Below are 23,050 nucleotides of genomic sequence, written 5' to 3'. Positions count from 1 at the left end.
AACCGCATTGGGGCTCCGCAAGCCTCTCCTCAGCATGCCTAGCAAGGCGATGTTGAATAATCCTTGCCAGGACCTTTCCCGGCACACTGAGGAGTGAGATACCCCTGTAGTTGTTACAGTCTGTGCGGTCCCCCTTCTTAAAGAGGGGGACCACCAGGGCATCCTTCCAATCCTGTGGAACCCGTCCAGTGGTCCAGACTGTTGTTATAATGTCATGTAGGGCAGTCTGTGCACAAACGCCACCCTCCCTCAGCATTTCGCTTGGGAGATCATCTCTGCCCGGTGCCTTTCCTGGTCTCAGACTCCAGATCGCCTTCAGTACTTCCTCAACAGATGGCACCTCAGCCAGCCACTCACAGGGGGTGACCAATATTTGAGGCACCGCAGCTTTAGCAAGGTCATCCCCACTTTGTGCCATGATGTTTTCCTGGCTGAGGGATTTCCCCTCCCCCAGGACCTCACAGAAATGCTCAGCAAATCTGCAAACCTGTTGGATCACCGTTTTTTCCCCTAATGATTGTTACTTTTTTGATGGACACACGCGCAAACGCTCACACACACACACGCATGCACCTACGCGCGCACACGCACACACACGCACACACACACAAACACACACACACACCCACGCACGTGCACACACCCACGCACGCGCACCCGGAGCTTTGTTGTTCGTCATTCCACTGCTGGATGAGGGCCTCCGGCGCACCGCGAACGGGCCACGTGGAGCCGGTGTTGTCGCCGGCCGTATTTCACCCGCGATGTTCGGCGTGGGTGTCAGCACAGGCGGGGGTGGGGGGGAGCATGGACGTGGAAGCGTGGTAGAGTACAACAACAACAACGGTCTTTCGCTGCCCTTGCCCCTGTGCCGGCATGGAGGGTCCCCGCAGCGGCCCGCAGCGGCGCCCGTTTCCAACGCGCTGGGGTGGCGCTCGCCTCCATTCGAACGCCGGCCAGGCTCGCGACCTGCTCGGCTCTTTTGCGATCTCACGAGACCGGGAGCGGCATTCCCGCAGATTTGGTCACGGAGATTTTTCTGTTTTTAAACCGCAACGTCGGCGGCGATTGAAATCTGGAAACCGCCTCGTTGACAGCGGGCGCGTACGCGCACACACGCGCACATACATACATACACGCGTACACGCACGCACGTACACACGCGTACACACACGCACGTACACACGCGTACACCCACGCACGTACACACGCGTACACCCACGCGCGTACACGCGCGTACACCCACGCGCGTACACGCACGCACACACGCGTACACGCACGCACACACGCGTGCACGCACGCACACACGTGTACATACACGCATACACACACGCATGCACACACGCGTACACACACGCGTACGCACACGCACACGCGCGTATACACACGCACACGTGCGTACACGCGCGTACACACACATACGGCGATCAAAACGGTGCTCAAAACAAACACGGGTCGGCACTCGACTCCAGGGGTGGCCCGAAGCGAGTTGTGTCAATTCCACATTCCCATGGACAAAAACGACCGACCGCCACACGAAGCGCTGTCCGTTTCATCGACTTGGGCACGATGAATGACGGCGACTAGCCGAGTCAACCCACGACCGGGAGTTGAACCCTGGTGTCCCACAAGTGGAGTGGTCGGGCCACGAAAAAACATTCATCACGGCGCCATCGTTCACGCGGAGAGAGAGCGTGGGGAGATCGCTTCTCCTAATTAGACCGAGCGCCGCTCCAATATAGCAACGGTGTGTGGGTTGGTGTGTGTGTGTGGGTGTGTGTGTGTGGTGTGTGTGTGGGTGTGGGTGGGTGTGTGTGTGTGTGTGCGTGTGTGTGTGCGCGTGTGTGTGTGCGTGTGGGTGTGTGTGCGTGTGGGTGTGTGTGCGTGTGGGTGTGTGTGTGGGTGTGTGTGGGTGTGTGTGTGGGTGTGTGTGGGTGGGTGTGTGTGGGTGGGTGTGTGTGGGTGGGTGTGTGTGGGTGGGTGTGTGTGGGTGGGTGTATGTGAGTTGGTGTGTGTGTGTGGGTGTGTGTGGGCAGTGTGAGTGTGCGTGTGTGGGTGTGTGTGTGTGGGTGGGTGTGTGTGTGGGTGTGTGTGGGTGTGTGTGTGGGCGTGAGCGTGCGTGGGTGTGCGTGTGTGGGTGTGTGTGTGGGTGTGGGTGGGTGTGGGTGTGTGTGCGTGTGTGGGTGGGTGTGTGTGTAGGTGTGTGTGCGATTAGCCAAGTGGTCGGAACACCCAGAATCATCACCACCTCGCCGCCACCATCACCTCCAAATCACCACCACCTCCTCCTCCTCCACAACCACCACTTCGACCACCTACAAATCACCACTAACACCACCAAGGACAAAGATCCACCGCGTAGCCTTAACAGACTGTAGGGGCAAGTGCTGTTAGCGAGCACCTATGAAGGCCAGCACGACACACGAGGGGGTGGATGGCCAGCACCACGCCCGGACGCCTTTGTCTCCCCGGTGGCGATGTTTACACACTGCACCAGGTACTCATTTGAGGCTGAGTCGACTTAGAGGAAGCCCAGGACAGGTTCAGATAATCGTCACTGGTGTTGGCCGTGAGCGAGAATTAAACTCGGGTCGCCAGGTTCGTAGCGCAGCGCCCGAACCGCTACACTGCCGCTCCCCACTAACAACACCACCATGACCACCACTTCCACCATCCTACCACCTCCAAGTCACCACTACCACCACCTTCTCTACCATCACCACACCACTTCCACCACTACCACCTCCACTTTGCTCGCCAATAGTGGCGTCACATGGTATCGGGTGACGGAACTTTTGTTAGCATGTACACACGTAAATATCTAACAGTGTACATTATAAACACGTAACAATATCACGTTATAAATCCAAAACTCAACCCGAATATGTGCGCATGCGTACGTGTGTGTGCAGTGGCAGTGATGGAACAGTGGTTTATGTGCTCTGCTCCCGACTACCTGAGTTTATTCTCATTCATGGACAAAAATAATTGTGCAGGGGCATCTAAACCAGTCCTGGACTTCCACGAGGCAGCACCATGGTGGCGAGATGTTAACTACCTCGCCTGGTGTACAGGAGGTCGCGGGTTCGATCCTGCAATGGTGAGATGTTAACTACCTCGCCTGCTGTACAGGAGGTCGCGGGTTCGATCCTGACAATGGTGAGATGTTAACCACCCCGCCTGGGGTACAGAAGGTCGTGGGTTCGATCCCGACCCTGACGCCTGTATATTTGGAGTTTGTGTGTCTCTCTCTCTCTCCCCGTGGTGGTGTGGATTTTCTGCTGGTCCTCTGGGTTTTCCCCTCCACGTTTGTTACTAAACGTGGAGGGAAAAACACACGTTTAAGAATATTTGGTTGCTATAAATGTACACATGATGATACGCCGCTTCGTCGAGCTATCATTTGTGGCCAGGTCGCTTCCACTCAGCGGGCCTCACCTGGTAAAAACGAAAAGAGTTCAGTTTAGTTTTAGGTCAACTCAGCCTTAAACGAGTAGCTGGTTCGGTGCGTAAAAAATCAGCACTGGGGAGACAAAAGCAACGAACCGGCCGTGTTCGAGGCCACACCAAACCCGTGTCGTGTGCGGTGCCTTCATAAGACCTCGCGAACGAGCCATACGTCCCCTGCGGTCTGTCGGGCCGCGTGTGGACGCCGCTGACGTCCGCACAGGCCTCACACGGCGCCGTGATCTCTGCAACCCGGATTCGGCTCCTGACCGTGAAGGATAAAATGATAGAAACGAGCACCTCAAAGCTGCGTGCACTGCCTCTAGGGCAGCACCTGCGATGAGCGCGGTTTGGCTACGTACGGAGCAAAAGACATTAAACAAACTTACATTAGTCCATCATGTGACATTGACCCCGGGTCACTCCGGAAAATGAGAATACCCTTGTCTTTCGAATTACCACATGGCGAGATGTTAACTACCTCGCCTGGTGTACAGGAGGTCGTGGGTTCGATCCTGACAATGGTGAGATGTTAACTACCTCACCTGGTGTACAGGAGGTCGTGGGTTAGATCCAGACCCGGATGCCTGCTGCTGTATATTTGGGAGTTTGCATGTTCTCCCAGTGGTTGCGTGGATTTGTATCACCAGGGATTGGGATCTGCAGCGTCCCAAACACTGCCTGGGGTTATTTACAAAATAGAAACTCAAGATGCTAAAGTTAGATGACCCTAAACCGTTTAGGTTTCTATGGCCTTGTGCAACGATCCGTTTAGTTCTTTTGTCACAACTCGAGTGAGCTTCGTCAAATCGTCCGCGGGCGAACCGCACTGCGAACGAGATCGGACAGCGACAATCTACTGGCCATCTAAAATGTAAAACTAAACTATTCTTATTGTATCAGGCAGGGCCCACTGAGCGATACCATAACTCTCTCAGAAGTGACCTGGCGATCACAAATGATAGCTCAACGAAGCGGCTTATCGTCGTGTGGACAATTACAGCGGCCAAACACTCTCCGCGCGTGACGTTCATTCGAAATGTGGAGACAAGAACTGGAGAAGCCCGGAGCAAAATCCATGCGACCACGGGGAGAGAGAGACATGGAAACCCCAAATATACAGCAGGCTTCAGGATGGGGATCGAACCTCTGACCTCCTGTATACCAAGCGAGGTAGTTAACATCTCGTGCCTGACCATGTACAGTAACACAAACAGCAAGAAAACAATTGCTGAAGTGGGCAAAAGGGGGCTGCTGCGACTTGCTGTGGTTGTCCCACCTGATGACGGAGCTTGAGTTGCGCCCGAAACGTCGTGATTTTATCTATTTTCTACCCACGTGACTTTACCCAAAGAACCAAAGAGTATGGATCCCTACAGTCACGAAAACTTCAAATCGACAGTAGCGCTGCGATATACAAAGCAGATGCATTCCTGGAGCTTTGTTCCTATATCGTATAACGTATACGCTTAGCACGATGAGGAGGATGTGTTTCCAGCCTTCGCAACTTTACCATTTGACACGAGAAACACTTCACAGATTACCATTTATACTGTAAGGTAAAGACAATTTATATTGAAAATAAGGTTATATTTTATACTGTCAAGTATTAAAATAAAAACACTGACATGTCTTCTTATTTACATAGTGTTGTAGATCGATAAATGTACTTTTGATGAATTTCCGTGCATTTATTTACTATTTTACTTTCTTTTTAGATTTCTGCGCAAAATTACGGTGATAAATCCCAAGCACGCGATACCGAAACTTCGTCTATTGAATTCCTACGGATGTCGAGGTACTGACCACCCTTCCTGTGGTGGGCGCACCCCCAGCGGAGCACAGGGAGAGACGCTCACGAGCACCGGTGATGCGCCCCGGTGGCTAGGAGACGTCAACTCCCTCGCCAGGTACGCAGGAGGTCGTGGGTTCGATCCCGACCCTGATGAGATGTTAACTCCCTCGCCAGGTACGCAGGAGGTCGTGGGTTCGATCCCAACCCTGACACCCGAGTTTGCGTATCTCTCTCCCCGTGGTCGGGTGGATTTTCTCCGGGTCCTCTGGGTTTTCCGCTGCCCATTTAGAATGAACATCACGCGTTTAGAGTATTTGGCTGCTATAAATTCCCGCGCGATGATAAGCCGCTTCGTTGCGCTAACATCTGTGATGGCCAGGTCCCTTCTGAAACACAGCTATGCAGCTCAGTTGGGGCCTTAGCTAGTAAAATAAAGAGCAGTTTAGTTTATATTTTAGTGTTCAATTGTGGGGTTCGATTGGGGGTTCCGGGTTCGGTCCCACGTCACCGGCAAGCACAGACGGGTGGGGGGGGGGGCTGAGGGCAGTAGAGGTGGCGGGCGGCTCGCTCGGGCGAGCGGCAGGAGGGATGTGCAATTCGGGGCGATCGACAGATCCCGAGGAGACGAGAGCGGCCCCGCCAAGGGGGTCCTCCGAGGGCCGCCTTGCCGCACAGAGACGTCGACCCTCGATGAAACGGATGTCCAAGGGGGGGGGGGGGGGGTTATTCCTTGCGCCGCCGCTTTTTCTTGTCGTCCGGCTGCTGATGTCCATTGCAGCGTCACGACTGCAGCGTCACGTCCAGGTGGTGCAAGCCCAGACAACCGCGTCAGGAGCAGTAGCGGCGGAGCGCATCGCCATGATGCCTCTCCTTCACATCCGTGGTTCGGGACGTTACGTCGTTGTACACTGCACGGTCTCTGTTCTGTACGACCACAGTCGCACGCTACTACTGGAGAGTTTTATTAAATTTCCACTTGTGCATCATCAGGTACCCGCATCTGCCATGGTTTGTGCAGTGGATGCGGTTTAGTGGTGGGCCATGAGCGTCGTGGAAGCTCTAACTCGGCAATCTTCTACTTTGGGTCTATCTATAACGATCGTCACAAGACGATCGTTTTGAGTTCTTTTGAACTGCAATCAGCTCCCCAATCTTCATCGGGGTTGAACTCGCGTTGCCGAGGGTTAAGCGCACGGGTCCAAAAGGGAGGGGGCGCTTGGCGCCGACCTCAACCGATGACGATCGTTCCGCGGGGAGAAGTTCCCGCGGAACACCTGGAAACCGCCTCGAGAAGAGGGCACGTACGCCGAACTTCTTTCGCGCCGTACGTAGCCGACCGCGCTAATCGGGAGGTGCGGCGTAAGGACAACGGAAGCAGGCTCGGTGAGGGAGCCTGGCGCGACGACAAGGGAGGAGCGAAAAGCGTCAAGTTCCGCCGAATGAGCGCGACGCCCGTCGCCATTCACTGCCGCAAGGCAGCGCGACAGAACGTCGACGTGTCTCCAAAGAGGAGGGCCCGGTGGAGGGTCCGTCTCTGGGAAAAAGAGCGTCGGACTTACGGAGCGAGCAGTCAAACCAGTGCAGTGTGCGCTCCTTCAAAGGAGGAGGAGGAAGAGCCAAACGATGCGAACTCTCTCCCACTCCCTCCTGAAGCCCTCTCGTCGTGGCCAGCAGCGCACCTCGAAATTCAGAATCGGGGAGAATGTTTATTCATCCTGGAGGTAATCCCATGAGCTGCGAAGCTCTTGTTCAGAGAGGTCCAGTAAAGGGGCGGGTCAGAAATTTACAACAATAGACAGTACACGCAACAACAAAACAACGATACGAGGTGCAAAGTACACGGTAAGCAAATGACAAAACGAATTGATCACGTTGACAAGTTCCACTTGCATAAGTACACCAACTCTCAAGCTTGGCTGAGGAAGGAAAACATGAGAGCAAGGAGAGTCCCACACCGCTGGTATTCAGCTCCTGAATAGATTGCTGCTGCTGCTGCCATCATCATCATCATACACAATCATAGAATAGAACCGTTGAATTCCCGTGAAATAAACCCGCTGTATAAACCTTGGGGAGATGACGATGACGATGATGACGATGATGATGATGACGATGACGACGGGCCGACATGACCCACAAGCGATATTTCAACTCGCTGCGACGTCGGGCAGGCGGCAAACTGGCTTCACGTTAATGTTTTTTGACGGTTGGCCAAAGAGCCAACTGCCATTCATGCCGCCACTCCCGGAGCCGTCCGCAACGTTGCAGCAGCAACAAAATAAAAACGAGCCGCGTCATCGCGGCCTTGAATTTGTTGCCGGAGTCGATGCGGAATTAAACGGGCGAAGAACTCGACTGGCCCGACACCCGTGATGCCGGCGCCGCATGGCGTTTCGCTCGCCCTCAAAGAGAGCGGACGACTCAAAAGGCGCGAGAAGGAAGAGGAACCGCAGACGAGGAGGAGCAGGATGGCGGCGGCAAGAAGCCACGCGGTGGGTGTGGAGCCGGCGTCAACGATTGCCCAAGCTCTGCGGTTCCCGATATATGAGGGGCGTTTTCAGCCGATTAACGCGAAGCTTGCATGTGGGAGGAAACCAGAACACCGGGGGAGGATTCCATACATTTTCTTTTAAATGGGGCTTTTTTATTTAAGTATAAATAAATCAATAATAGCTCCACATTTATCCAGGAAAGCCAAACTGACTTCAGGGACTCTCTTTCAGAAGCATCGTCATGGGAGGAAACCGGAGCGCCCGGAGCAAAAAGAACCGACGCGTGCGAGGGGGCAACGCTCGATCCCACACAGACGGAATGCGTGAGCATCCACATTTTGCCGTGCCGCCGTCTCCTGCCAAGGCAGGGCATACGGCGCCCTCCTTGATGCGTACGGGAAGGGAGTTTCACACACATTTGTTACGCGATCGAGTAAACCTCACCGCCTCCACAGCGCCGGATTACAGACCACGTGCAACTCCACCACCACTTCGGAACACATCTGAGACTTTAAGTTCAACTAAAGATAGCAGGAGCATTGTGTGTACGGTCCGATTGACAGCTTAGATGATCTGATTAATCGACTAAACACTTTATTGGACGACTTTTTTGATGACTCGATGTTTTATTTACTCTGTCATCGTGATCGCACTTGCTTACCCTTTAAAACTCGTGGGCACCTCCACATTGCGCCTCGCTCCCCGAAGGAGGGAAACCCCCTACGAGCCACTCCCAGCGTGGGACGATGATGCCAGTGACGTCACCAAAGGCCCGCCCATCACTTCCTGTCCAGTGGTACACGTGGTACACCCTTAGCCTTGTCATCGCACCGTGTTTTTAAAATAAAAGTAAATAAATCAAAGTGCCTCTCTTCCCTCAAATCGCTTCGGTAGGTACTCATCTCCACCGGCAGATCTTCTATTGTGGGGGGAGGGGGGGAGAACAAAAACTCCCCATTCCTATGCCGGGGTCCAGTCTTGCCGTCCTCTCGACGAGGCGAATGAAGGCTGCGTTCGCGCGAGCGATCCCAATCCCCCCCCCACCACCCGCGTCGTGAGGGTATCCAACTGGCACTGAGGTCGCGAGATATTAACTACCTCGCCTCATACACAGGAGGTCGCGAGTTCGATCCCAACACTGACGCGTGTATATTAGGAGTATGCGTGTCTCCCCGTGGTCGCGTGGATTTATCTCCGGGTCCTCCGGTTTTTCCCTCCACATGTAGAAACGCGCTTTTACAGTATTTGGCTGCTCGAAATGTCCGCACGATGATAGGCCACTTGGTTGAGCGATCATGATGTGGCCAGGTGGCTTCTAAACAAAGAGCTGTGTGGCTCAGTGGGCCTTACCTGGCAAGACAAAAACATAGTTGAGCCGAGTTTAAAATAGAACTCCACCGCAAGGACACCCTTGTGCCTCGCCGGATTAGCCCGGCGAGAACGGCAAGCTGCGTGGCAGCGAGGGAGCTGGGAGGCGTTGCCCCACCGCCGCTGCCGAGGCCACCATCACAACTTTGTGCTCTCTCTAGAGGCGGTCGAACTTGATCACCTGCGATCAATCGGTGAGGTGAAGGGGTTGCTGTTGTTACCTTTGGCCACGCATCCCCGCGGTGTTGCACATGGTGGGGCGAAAGTCACTCAAGTAAGCGGCGTGACGGACACGTACGGGTTCTTACGTGCAACGACACGCAGAATGTCCGGAGATTTCACACTTTTAAGTCCCCAGAAAGGGCTACATTTTGTCCAGGACTTTGTCGGAAGTTTACTATTTTATTTCAGAAAAAATTACTTTACCCAGCTCTCGGCTCAAATAAACAGAGGGACTGTGAGAGAATGTCTGGGAATGTCTAAAACCCTCCATGATTAAAAAAAGGTAAAAATAGTAAAGGTTTTTTTACCGAAGTCAAAGGTCACCGCGTAGTGTTGTGCTTAGGCTCATGCAACCCCTAATAAAGACATTAACTTGAATATATTCCTGTCTTCATGTATGCATGCAAATAACCATATAATGCAGCATCTCTCTTAACATCTCCCACAAAATCCCACAAACTTTCTCCCGGAAACGCAGCTCACAACGCGTTGCGAAATGTTTACAACCTAACAGAACGTTTATCAGAACTTAATTTTTCATTCCATCAAAGGGTAAACAAGCGAATGACTGCGGTGTTTACAGGAGAATAGCCGCTACCCGCAGCGCAAAACCAACGCAGCCAGTCACCCGAGTCCACAGGCGCCGTGTCCACCGCTTGCCCTTGCACAAGGCGACCATCAGACAAAGACGGTCTCACCACATCAAGATGCACTTCTGCGGCCGTCTGGAACGCTCTTCCTTCCGATATTAGAAAGCTACCAGAGCTCTGCACTTTTCAATCATTTAGATTGAAAACTCGTTTCTTTACAGCTGCCGTTTGTGTTTAGTTTGTTGTCCTTCCCCCGCACCTCCAATTAGCACGGTTGGCTATGTACGGTGCGAAAAAAGTTCAACACACGTACAGCCAGGGCTCCATCCCTGACGATGCTGGGCTGGCTCGGAGTAGAAAATATCAGCGTAAGGCGTACAAGGTACTACTCACCCTCCACCATCAACGCATGCCGCTCCACTCACCCTCCACCAAGAACACGTGCCGCTCCACTCACCCTCCACCATCAACACGTGCCCCACCACTCACCCTCCACCATCAACACGTGCCCCACCACTCACCCTCCACCATCAACACGTGCCATACCACTCACCATCAACACGTGCCCCACCACTCACCACTCACCCTCCACCATCAACACGTGCCCCACCACTCACCCTCCACCATCAACACGTGCCTCACCACTCACCCTCCACCATCAAAACGTGCCCCACCACTCACCCCCCACCATCAACACGTGCCGCACCACTCACCATCAACACGTGCCCCACCACTCACCCTCCACCATCAACACGTGCCCCACCACTCACCCTCCACCATCAACACGTGCCATACCACTCACCATCAACACGTGCCCCACCACTCACCACTCACCCTCCACCATCAACACGTGCCCCACCACTCACCCTCCACCATCAACACGTGCCTCACCACTCACCCTCCACCATCAACACGTGCCCCACCACTCACCCCCCACCATCAACACGTGCCGCACCACTCACCATCAACACGTGCCCCACCACTCACCCTCCACCATCAACACGTGCCCCACCACTCACCACCCACCCTCCACCATCAACACGTGCCGCACCACTCACCACTCACCCCCCACCATCAACACGTGCCCCACCACTCACCACTCACCCTCCATCAACACGTGCCCCACCACTCACCCTCCACCATCAACACGTGCCCCACCACTCACCCTCCACCATCAACACGTGCCCCACCACTCACCCTCCACCATCAACACGTGCCCCACCACTCACCCTCCACCATCAACACGTGCCCCACCACTCACCACTCACCCTCCACCATCAACTCGTGCCGCTCCACTCACCCTCCACCATCAACACGTGCCCCACCACTCACCCTCCACCATCAACACGTGCCGCACCACTCACCACTCACCCTCCACCATCAATACGTGCCCCACCACTCACCACTCACCCTCCACCATCAACACGTGCCCCACCACTCACCCTCCACCATCAACACGTGCCCCACCACTCACCCTCCACCATCAACACGTGCCGCACCACTCACCACTCACCCTCCACCATCAACACGTGCCCCACCACTCACCCTCCACCATCAACACGTGCCGCACCACTCACCACTCACCCCCCACCATGAACACGTGCCCCATCACTCACCCCCCACCATCAACACGTACCCCACCACTCACCACTCACCCTCCACCATCAACACGTGCCCCACCACTCACCACTCACCCCCCACCATCAACACGTGCCTCACCACTCACCCTCCACCATCAACACGTGCCCCACCACTCACCACTCACCCCCCACCATCAACACGTGCCCCACCACTCACCATCAACACGTGCCCCACCACTCACCACTCACCCTCCATCATCAACACGTGCCCCACCACTCACCCTCCATCATCAACACGTGCCCCACCACTCACCCTCCACCATCAACACGTGCCCCACCACTCACCCTCCACCATCAACACGTGCTGCACCACTCACCACTCACCCTCCACCATCAATACGTGCCCCACCACTCACCACTCACCCTCCACCATCAACACGTGCCCCACCACTCACCCTCCACCATCAACACGTGCCGCATCACTCACCACTCACCCTCCACCATCAACACGTGCCCCACCACTCACCCTCCACCATCAACACGTGCCGCACCACTCACCACTCACCCCCCACCATGAACACGTGCCCCATCACTCACCCCCCACCATCAACACGTACCCCACCACTCACCACTCACCCTCCACCATCAACACGTGCCCCACCACTCACCACTCACCCCCCACCATCAACACGTGCCTCACCACTCACCCTCCACCATCAACACGTGCCCCACCACTCACCACTCACCCCCCACCATCAACACGTGCCCCACCACTCACCATCAACACGTGCCCCACCACTCACCACTCACCCTCCATCATCAACACGTGCCCCACCACTCACCCTCCATCATCAACACGTGCCACACCACTCACCCTCCACCCCGGTGGTTCTCAAACTATTTTGGCCGCGTTACCACTCAGCCGATGCCATCATTTCCGTGGACCACCCAGCCCCCAACCCCTGGTGACAAAACGCATTCACTTACCTCTCTAAATAGCAGTCATGCAACATGATTGATATCACCGGAACAAAAGTTTTTTGTTTACGCAGCTATGAGGTTGTGTTTTTTTTTAATTGGTGGCATTAGATCTTAGGGTGAGGGTAGTTCAATCAGGGTAGTTTACCTAACTTAATGTCCGAAACAAAAGGTATAATATAGGTCGTCATTATTGTCCGGATCAAGCTGCGTTTGCATCACAGCCTCCACAGACCACCTGGAGGACGTCACAGACCACCTGGAGGACGTCACAGACCACCTGGAGGACGTCACAGACCACCTGGAGGACATCACAGACCACCTGGAGGACATCACAGACCACCTGGAGGACGTCACAGACCACCTGGAGGACGTCACAGACCACCTGGAGGACGTCACAGACCACCTGGAGGACGTCACAGACCACCTGGAGGACGTCACAGACCACCTGGAGGACGTCACAGACCACCTGGAGGATGTCACAGACCACCTGGAGGACGTCACAGACCACCTGGAGGACGTCACAGACCACCTGGAGGACGTCACAGGGCACCTGGAGGACGTCACAGACCACCTGGAGGACATCACAGACCACCTGGAGGACGTCACAGACCACCTGGAGGACGTCACAGACCACCTGGAGGACGTCACAGACCACCTGGAGGACGTCACAGACCACCTGGAGGATGTCACACACCACCTGGAGGACGTCACAGACCACCTGGAGGACGTCACAGACCACCTGGAGGACGTCACAGACCACCTGGAGGACGTCACAAACCACCTGGAGGACGTCACAGGGCACCTGGAGGATGTCACAGACCACCTGGAGGACGTCACAGACCACCTGGAGGACGTCACAGACCACCTGGAGGACGTCACAGGGCACCTGGAGGACGTCACAGACCACCTGGAGGACGTCACAGACCACCTGGAGGACGTCACAGACCACCTGGAGGAGATCACAGACCACCTGGAGGATGTCACAGACCACCTGGAGGACGTCACAGACCACCTGGAGGACGCCACAGACCACCTGGAGGACCGTCTCGGACCGCCGGTGGAACCGGGGGACCACACTCTGAGAATCGCTGCTCTGCAGAGAATGACTCAACTGGGACTCGACTGTAGATGCCAATCATCGCCCCCTACTGGCACACTCACGCCCCACGCCACGCGAGCAACTTCCATTGTTCTCACCTCATTAAACACAATAAGCACACACGACAAGTCTCCCACTAATGTCAATCTTTGAACGCCCTACCCTATATATGACTCGCATTGATGTTGATTAATCAACAATACAAATCTTGACTTAAAGCTTTCGTGACTGCAGGAATTCATATTCTTGGGTCTTTCGGTAAAGTCACGTAGATAGGTTCAAAGAAAATAATAAAAAATAACAGAAAACGACGACATTTCGATCGCAACACAAGCGGTCGTAGATCAAAACGTCGTAGTTCTCTGTTAATTTGTATTATTTTCTTTGAACCTATCTATGTGACTTTCCCGAAATACCCAAGAATAACAATAAAAATATTTAATTTCACCAAAATAGCATTGAATTTGCTAGAATTAACGATTTAACTATTTTTTTAAATATTCTTTGGGTCTTTTGGCAAAGTCAAGTAGAACAATAAAATTAACAAAAAACGACGACGTTTCGATCGCAACACAAGCAATCGTCATCAGGAGGATGACGATTGCTTGTTGTGTAATGCCCACTGAGCTGTGCAGCTCTTTTTCATAACCGACCTGGCAACAAATGATAGCTCAACGAAGTTGCCTCGTCGCGTAGAAATGTATAGCAGCCAAATACTCTCAACCCCGTGATGTTGATTCTACGTGTGGAGGGAAAAACTGGAGGACCCGGAGAAAAATCCACGCGACCACGGGGAGAGAAACGCAAACTCCAAATATACAGCAGGAGTCAGGGCCGGGCTCGAACCCACGACCTCCTGCATACCCGGCGAGGTAGCTAACATCTCGCCAACCGAATGCAACGAGAAGTCCTCAACTCTTAATCGGCCGGCGACCAAACCGCTGGGGAATTCTGGAAAAACGTTGAATTCCGGTGGCGACGATTTGGTGAAACCTCTCCACACCCCCCCCTCCCACACCCCTTTTCAAATACCGGGTCGGGATCCCGTCGTGCCAGCGTCCACCCCTCACGAACCCGCGCCGCCCACTCCTGGCCACGCATTCAAGCGTGGCCTACGGACTGCCGCAGCATCGAGATCACAGGCCCCCGCCTCTACCCCGGGTCCTCGACTCGAGTCCGCATGGAGCCACGTTGCCGTGCTCGGGCTCGCCTATGGAGGACGCCGTTGATTCGCCCGCCCGTGAGTTGGTCTCACAGGGCCTCGGACGAGGGTTTCCCACCACGCGGGTACGAGTCGGGGCCGCATTCCGGCAAGGAGCAACCGGGCACCCGTGGCGCCGACGACGCGATGTGTACCAGCTATACGTACGATCTATAGGACATTTTACGTCGGTACTACAGCAACAACAATAACTAAAACAAAAATGGTGACGGGCAATTTTGCCTTTTCCCCAACTCCTTCCGAGTTGAGAGTTCAGAATGGCTTCGTCAAAACATAAAAATTATTCAGGTAACAAATGATCCGTAGCTTGGGTACGGATCAACGCGTTTACATTTGAGGATGAGGTTATAGACTAATGAGCGGTGTGGGCTGAAGCCGATGAGGGTTCAGGATACTCGTGCAAAGCCGTTGTGTTCAGGGCTGTAGTTTACCAAGTCAGTGACCTTGTCCATACGACGATGATGATGGGCTGATACCGGCTCGCACGGTAATATAAACCATGGCCACGCAGAGCTTATGCAACAGGGGCCAGAGTCACTCACGTGCCCGGAGCCGCAGGTCACAGTCACATAACCTGTAGCACACGTTTTATTTATAACGTGTGTGTATTAATAGCAACAGAGATTGCTGGTGAGATGAAAGACACAGCGGACGGACGAGAGAGAGATACGGTCATGGCGATACGGGAGAAGGCAGATAGCGGATGAGATGAGAGATGCAGTGAGATAAGAGATACGGTGAGATGAGAGATGTAAGCGACGGAGATTCAGTAACAGAAGATGGCGGGATATGGCGACTACCTGTGTCGATTATTTTCAGGCGAGATGTAAGAGATGTTGAGAGGAGCGGTGTCGTCAGATGCTGCTGGAGATGTACCCAGATGGGACGGAACTGATAGGAGATTATTTATATTACAGGAGACATTCAAGAACAAGGGATAGGAGGAAAATAGATCCATTCAGGTTAAGTTGGACGAGAGGATTACGACGGGAGATCGCTGTGCAGCAGTCAAAGGAGATACGGATAAAAGGAGGAGGGAAGAAAGACGTGTCCGGGAGAGACGCGTGGATGCGTGGTGACTTCTTTCCCACAGTACGTAGCCAGCCGTGCTAATCGAAGGCGTGCGTGGGGGCATGTGGAGGAGACGAAAGATAAAGAGTCACATTCTGAGAGAATGGAGAGGTGTGGGTCGGAGAGAGATGTGCTTCGTTATGGAGGGCAGACAAGACGCTCTACAAGCCACACATTGGCCTGACGTTGGGCTGGGGTCACCCAGTTCCCACCTCGCTGCGGACAAGTCGGAGTGGAGCAGAAGCCGGGGCGATTGACGATCCAGCACTCACCCATTCACTTCACAGTCACTCGCTCATCGGCGGTCAGTTGCCTCCCTATCGCTCTTCTATCGCTACTACTACCACCACCGCCACGGTGACCGTTACCGTGAACTTCACCCGTGGATTCCTCCACCCAAGTCGAGGGCTCGGTCAACCAGACACTGACCGTGTCGTCTCATCCACACGGTGGTCAACCACCACCACTACCAAGCATGTCACAACAACTCACTCATTCACTCACCGCACCGCGGGTCCCAACTCGCTCACTCACTCACCCATTCACCACACTGCAGCTCACCTCCAGCCTCGCTCAATGCAGGACACGATCGACCACATCATCTATTTGTGTCAGACTCCGACATCGCTGCCCGCTGCCACCCACTTGACGCAATGGGCATTTGCGCTCAGCATCCGGCAATAAGAGCGGCGGGCGTGCTGACGAGGAGGCGAGGGTCGACGGGAGGAGAGGCGCGGGGTGCGTCCACCGAGCACGAGGAGAGCCTCGCACTGCGCCCCAACGCCCCGTCTATCAAGAGGGGGGGGGGGCGGCGTCCGCGTTGGGACGTCTGGACAACCGCGGGAGACGCGTCGTCGGCTCGAGCGGGCGGCGGACACGCTGGAGGTTGGGGGGGTCGGGGGGGTCAGGGGGGTCGCGGAGAAGGTCGACCGCGCGCGCGAGGAGGTGACCCTCGGCTGCGGCCATCTCCTGGACAGCAACCCCTGCAGCAGGCAGGCACTGGTGGGCACCCATCCATGGGGCCAGCCAGGCTCGACGCAGCTTAGCTTCCGGGGTGCGACGAGGGAGAGACGCATTTAGGGCGATCCACCGGTTGGACCAGACATGAGAGCGCATGGATCATGGACGTGCAGTGCTCATCGATAGCAGCCCCCCAGCCTCCAAGGTTACCGAGCCAGGCCCACCAGACTCCTTGCGCATCGCGGCACCGCAGGGGCCGCTGCTTTGCTGAGCAACGCCACGAAAGTAGAAGCCAGAAAAGGGGCCATTTGTGAATGTTCCAGTGACACTCCGGCAATGGCGGTACAAAGACAAAGATCTCCCATGTAGCCTGTAACGGACGTCTGGGGCAAGTGCTGTTAGCGAGCACCTATGAAGGCCGGCACGGCACACGAGGGAGTGGGTGGCCAACACCACGCCCGGCCGCCTTTGTCTCCCCAATGGCAATGTTAACACGCCGCATCAGGTACTCATTTGAGACTGAGTCTACCTAAGGGAGGCCCAGGACCGGTTCAGATAATCGTCACTGTTGTTGACCGTGAGCGGGAAACGAACCCGGGTCACCAGGTTTGTAGCTCAGCGCGCTAACCCGCTGCACTACCACTCCCCATACGCACACACACACACATAGTGCCACGCAACTTGTGTAGGTTGTGTAGATTGTTTAACGTTTGGACATTCTGTGAACCTCAACACTCTCGTCAATTATATTCCATTCCCTGCGCATGGCAATAACGTCCAGGAGCCAGATGATAAATGTCAAGGTCCTGGCAGCCACGAGGAGAGGGCTTCAGGAGAGAAGATTTAAGCACAGTTTTCCCATTCCTCCTCCCGTGCTCGGAGGAGCGGAGACTACGGCGGCTTCCTTCTTGATCCCACAGCTGTCAGCCCAGACGGTTTACCCCGCATTCTTGTGCAGGTAAATTGAGCTTTCAGGTCCATACGGCGTACAGCCGTTTCAATATGGGCTTTGTAGGATGAACTTTGAGATTTATAAGGGCACAGGGTGACCAATAAGGTCTGAATTGGTCTGTAATAAGTTTGGCAATGATAAGGGATTTACAGGTATGTAGTAGTGTATAGTGTAGTGTATAGTGTAGTGTATAGTGTAGTGTATAGTGGAGTGTATAGTGTAGTGTATAGGATGAGCGTTGAGATTCATAAGGGCACGGGGTGACCAATAAGGTCTGAATTGGTCTGTAATAAGTTTGGCAATGATAAGGGGTTTACAGGTATGTAGTAGTGTATAGTGTAGTGTATAGTGGAGTGTGTAGAAGTATAGTGTAGTGTATAGGATGAGCGTTGAGATTCATAAGGGCACGGGGTGACCAATAAGGTCTGAATTGGTCTGTAATAAGTTTGGCAATGATAAGGGGTTTACAGGTATGTGGTCCATTCGTTTGGGTCGCATGGCCACAGTCACAACACTACTGTGCATTGCCTTAAATGCATATCCATAATTATCTATGTATGTTGATGCGTCCCTCTAGATTATTTATGGGTTTACTATATGATCCATTAGTTTCGGTCGCTTGGCCACAATCAAACTACTGTGGTTTGTCTTTAATGTACCTCTATAAGTCTCTATGTATCTCTATGTGTGTCTATGTATCTCTATGTGTGTCTATGTATCTCTATGTGTGTCTATGTGTCATTGTGGTTCTCTATATATCCCTATGGGTCTCGATGTATCTCTCCGAGTCTCTGTAGGTCTCGATGTGTCTCTCTAAGTCTCTCTGAGTCTATGTGGGTCTCTCTGAGTCTCTGTGGGTCTCGATATGTCTCTCTGAGTCTCTCTGAGTCTCTGTGGGTTTCGATATGTCTCTCTGAGTCTCTGTGGGTCTCGATGTGTCTCTCTGAGTCTCTGTGGGTCTCGATGTGTCTCTCTGAGTCTCTCTGAGTCTCTGTGGGTCTCTCTGAGTCTCTGTGGGTCTCGATATGTCTCTCTGAGTCTCTCTGAGTCTCTGTGTGTCTCTCTGAGTCTCTATGGGTCTCTGTGGGTCTCGATGTATCTCTATGAGTCTCTGTGGGTCTCGATGTGTCTCTCTGAGTCTCTGTGGGTCTCGATATAGCTCTCTGAGTCTCTATGGGTCTCTGTGGGTCTCAATGTGTCTCTCTGAGTCTCTCTGAGTCTCTGTGGGTCTCGATGTGTCTCTCTGAGTCTCTCTGAGTCTCTGTGGGTCTCGATGTATCTCTCTGAGTCTCTATGGGTCTCTGTGGGTCTCGATGTGTCTCTCTGAGTCTCTGTGGGTCTCGATGTGTCTCTCTGAGTCTCTCTGAGTCTCTGTGGGTCTCGATGTATCTCACCGAGTCTCTGTGGGTCTCGATGTGTCTCTCTGAGTCTCTATGGGTCTCTCTGAGTCTCTGTGTGTCTCGATGGGTCTCGATGTGTCTCTCTGAGTCTCTCTGAGTCTCTGTGGGTCTCGATGTATCTCACGGAGTCTCTGTGGGTCTCGATGTGTATCTCTGAGTCTCTGTGGGTCTCTCTGAGTCTCTGTGTCTCGATGGGTCTCGATGTGTCTCTCTGAGTCGACGTAGAGAGACAACGTGGAGAGACAACGCGGAGAGACGACGTGGGTAGAGAACGTTGTGAGACAACGCGGAGAGACGACGCGGAGAGACAACGTAGAGAGATGACGCGGAGAGACGTCGCTGCGTCACTGGACATCACGGTGCTGCTGGGCGCCCCTGGCTAACGCGGTGTTCCATCTCACGGGATCGTCCCGGTGAGACGTCTCTCAGCTACCTGACCATTAAAACCACACATTGTGTGTGTACACGTACACACACAATGTGTACGTACACACACCGTGTGTGTACACGTGTACGCGCAGAGTAAACAAACACACATCAACAACAACAAACATAAACACGTGCAGACATGAACAGCAAAGACCAAGGTCTCCCGTATAGCCTTGAGCAGACTGCTGGGGCAAGTGCTGTTCCCCTTATGAACGGTCGACACGCGCGCCCGGCCGCCTTTGTCTCCCCAGTTGCTGGTGTTTCCACACCGTGCACCGAGTACTCGTTTAAGGCTGAACCGACCTAGGCGAGGGCCAGTTCGTAGACACTCGAACCACCGCGAGTGGCAAATCGCGAACTCGGTTCGCCGGGTTGACATCGCGGTGCGCTAACCACTGCACCACCGCTCCCCACACGAAACCTACAGACAAAACAACCCCCACAAATATCCCCCGTGTAGCCTTAGCAGACTGTAGGGGCAAGTGCTGTTAGCGAGTAGCACCTCATGAAGGCCGACACGGCACACGAGGGGGGTGGGTGGCCAACACCACGCCCGGCCACCTTCACCTACAAAGACAAAGACACACGGAGACACAAGGACACACACGGATCTACACACGGATACAAAGATCTACACACACAGATCTACACACGGACAGATCCGCCGTCTCACCGAAGTGGAAGAAGTTCTTTCCCTCCATGTCTCTTCCTCCTCCTCCTCGTCCTCCTCCTCGTCCTGCCTCGCGTCCTGCCGGGCGGTGAGCACACGGTGTGTGTGTGTGTCTCGCTGTGTGTGTGTCGGTGTGTCTCGCTGCGTGTGTGTCGGTGTGTCTCGCTGTGTGTCTCGCTGTGTGTGTGTCGGTGTGTCTCGCTGTGTGTGTGTGTCTGTGTGTCTCGCTGTGTGTGTGTGTGTCTCGCTGTGTGTGTGTCTGTGTGTCTCGCTGTGTGTCTCGCTGTGTGTGTGTGTGTCTCGCTGTGTGTGTGTGTTTATGTGTGTCTGTGTGTGTGTCTGTGTGTGTGTTTGTGTGTGTCTGTGTGTGTGTGTGTCTCGCTGTGTGTGTGTCTGTGAGCAGCGCTACAACACACGTTGTCTGTGTTTGTCTGTGAGCAGCGCTACACCCGCTGCATGTGCGTCTCTGTGTGGCTGTGTGCAGCGAGAGAACACGCACACGTGTGTGTGGGTGGGTGTGTCTCTGCGTGTGTGGGTGGGTGTCCCTGTGTGTATGTCTCTGCGTGTGTCTGTGTGTGTGTCTCTGTGTGTGCGTATCTGTGTGTGCGTATCTGTGTGTGTCTGTGTGTGTGCGTGTGTCTGTCTCTGTGTGTGCGTGTGTCTGTCTCTGTGTGTGTCTGTGTGTGTGTCTGTGTGTGCGTGTGCCTGTGTGTCCCTGTGTGTATGTCTCTACGTGTCTGTCTCTCTGTGTCTCTACGTGTGTCTGCGTGTGTCCCTGTGTGTATGTCTCTGCGTGTGTGTCTCTCTGTGCACCTATCCTTGTATATGTCTAAGCAATTGTCTGTATATATGAAGGTATGTGTATCTCTTGGTATGGGACCTCTAATTGTGTATCTCTGTGTGTATCCCTGTGCACGTATCTGTGTGTGTATCGCTGTTTCTCTATGTATCTGTGAGTTTATGTATGTGTGTGTGTATCTCTGTGTGTATCTCTGTGTGTATCTCTGTGTGTCCGTGAGTTTATGTATCTGTGTGTGTATCGCTGTGTATCCATGTGTGTGTATGTTTATGTGTATCTCTGTGTTTCTCTATGTATCTGTGAGTTTATGTATATGTGTGTGTGTGTATCTCTGTGTATCTCTGTGTGTATCTCTGTGTGTCCGTGAGTTTATGTATCTGTGTGTGTGTGTATCGCTGTGTATCCATGTGTGTGTATGTCTATGTGTATCTCTGTGTTTCTCTATGTATCTGTGAGTTTATGTATCTGTGTGTGTGTCTCTGTGTGTTTCTCTGTGTGTCTGTGAGTTTATGTATATGTGTGTGTATCGCTGTGTATCCATGTATGTGTATGTCTATGTGTATCTCTGTGTTTCTCTATGTATCTGTGAGTTTGTGTATCTGTGTGTGTGTCTCTGTGTGTTTCTCTATGTATCTGTGAGTTTATGTATCTGTGTGTATCTCTGTGTGTATCTCTGTGTTTCTCTATGTATCTGTGAGTTTATGTATCTGTGTGTGTGTGTCTCTGTGTGTGTCTCTGTGTGTATCTCTGTGTATGTACCTGTCGGCCTTCATAGGTGCTACTCGCTAACAGCACTTACCCCAACAGTCTGTTAAGGCTATAGGGGATCTTTGTCTTTGTTTGTGTCTGTTTGTATCTGTGTCTCTGTGTGTGTCTCTGTGTGTGTATCTGTGTGTGTCTCTGTGTGTGTATCTGTGTGTGTCTCTGTGTGTGTCTCTGTGTGTGTGTCTCTGTGTGTGTGTGTCTCTGTGTGTGTATCTGTGTGTGTATCTGTGTGTCTCTGTATGTCCCTTTGTCTCTGTGTGTCTGTGTGTGTCTCTGTCTCTCTCTGTCTCTCTGTGGCTGTCTCTCTCTGTGCGTGTGTCTCTGTCTCTCTGCGTGTCTCTGTGTGTGTCTCTGTGTGTCTGTCTCTGTGTGTGTGTCTCTGTCTGTCTCTCTGCGTGTGTGTGTCTCTCTGTCTATGTCTCTCTGTGTCTCTCTGTGTCTATGTGTGTCTCTGTGCCTCTGCGTGTGTGTGTCTCTGTCTCTGTGTGTCTCAGTCTCTGTGTCTGTGTGTCTCTGTGTCTGTGTGTCTCTGTGTGTCTCTCTGTGTCTCTCTGCGTGTCTCTCTCTGCGTGTGTATCTCTGTGTCTCTGTCTCTCTGCGTGTCTCTCCGTGTCTCTCTCTCTGTTTCTCTGTGTGTATCTGTGTCTCTGTCTTTGTCTCTGTGTGTCTGTGTGTGTCTCTATCTATATGTGTGTCTCTGTGTGTGTCTCTCTCTCTCCCTGTGTACCGAGTGTCTCGCTCCGTCTCTCCTTTAAATTCCTTCCACTGCTGGGCTGGAGGCTGGTCACGTGACGCGCTGTTGGGTGTCCCCGCTGCCTGTGTTAGGGGGGTGGGTGGGGGGTGTTGGGGGGGTGGGCGGGGGGAGGGTCCTGTGCTGGTGGGGGGGGACTCGCGACGGACGACAGCGGCGCGGGAGCGCTCAGCAAGTGACGCCGGCCGGGGGCAAATCGCAGCCAAACTCAAAAGTCACTTCGCCCCGCTACCAGCGGGGCGATCGCGAGCGGCGTTCGTTGTCAACCACCGCGCTGCTGTGGCCACGGCCACGCTGCTGTGGCCACGGCCACGCTGCTGTGGCCACGGCCACGCTGCTGTGGCCACGGCCACGCTGCTGTGGCCACGGCCACGCTGCTGTGGCCACGGCCACGCTGCTGTGGCCACGGCCACGCTGCTGTGGCCACGGCCACGCTGCTGTGGCCACGGCCACGCTGCTG

General features: G+C 53.9%; 1 protein-coding gene across 2 annotated transcripts in view; it reads right to left on the bottom strand.

Annotated features, from left to right (window-relative positions):
• LOC144733948 (retinoic acid receptor RXR-alpha-B-like) overlaps positions 1 to 22,653 on the bottom strand; it is a 137,118-nt gene extending 114,465 nt beyond the window's left edge. The window contains exons 1-2 of one of the 2 annotated variants that reach the window (XM_078615980.1): positions 22,567 to 22,630; positions 20,279 to 20,353 (exon numbers count right to left, since the gene is read on the bottom strand). In XM_078615980.1, coding sequence (XP_078472106.1) covers positions 20,279 to 20,306 — 28 coding nt within the window. In that variant the 5' untranslated portion in view covers positions 20,307 to 20,353; positions 22,567 to 22,630. Of the gene's footprint in view, positions 1 to 20,278 lie in introns of both variants that reach the window. The other variant, XM_078615979.1, reaches the window with a different exon arrangement.
• Between the last annotated feature and the right edge of the window lie 397 nt (positions 22,654 to 23,050).

The sequence above is a fragment of the Lampetra planeri genome, chromosome 49 (genome assembly GCF_965212315.1).
Source record: "Lampetra planeri chromosome 49, kcLamPlan1.2.h2, whole genome shotgun sequence".
In the NCBI taxonomy this organism is placed as follows: Eukaryota; Metazoa; Chordata; class Hyperoartia; order Petromyzontiformes; family Petromyzontidae; genus Lampetra; species Lampetra planeri.
Note: the sequence above shows the minus strand (reverse complement) of the source record. Positions and strands in the feature narration are given on the sequence as shown.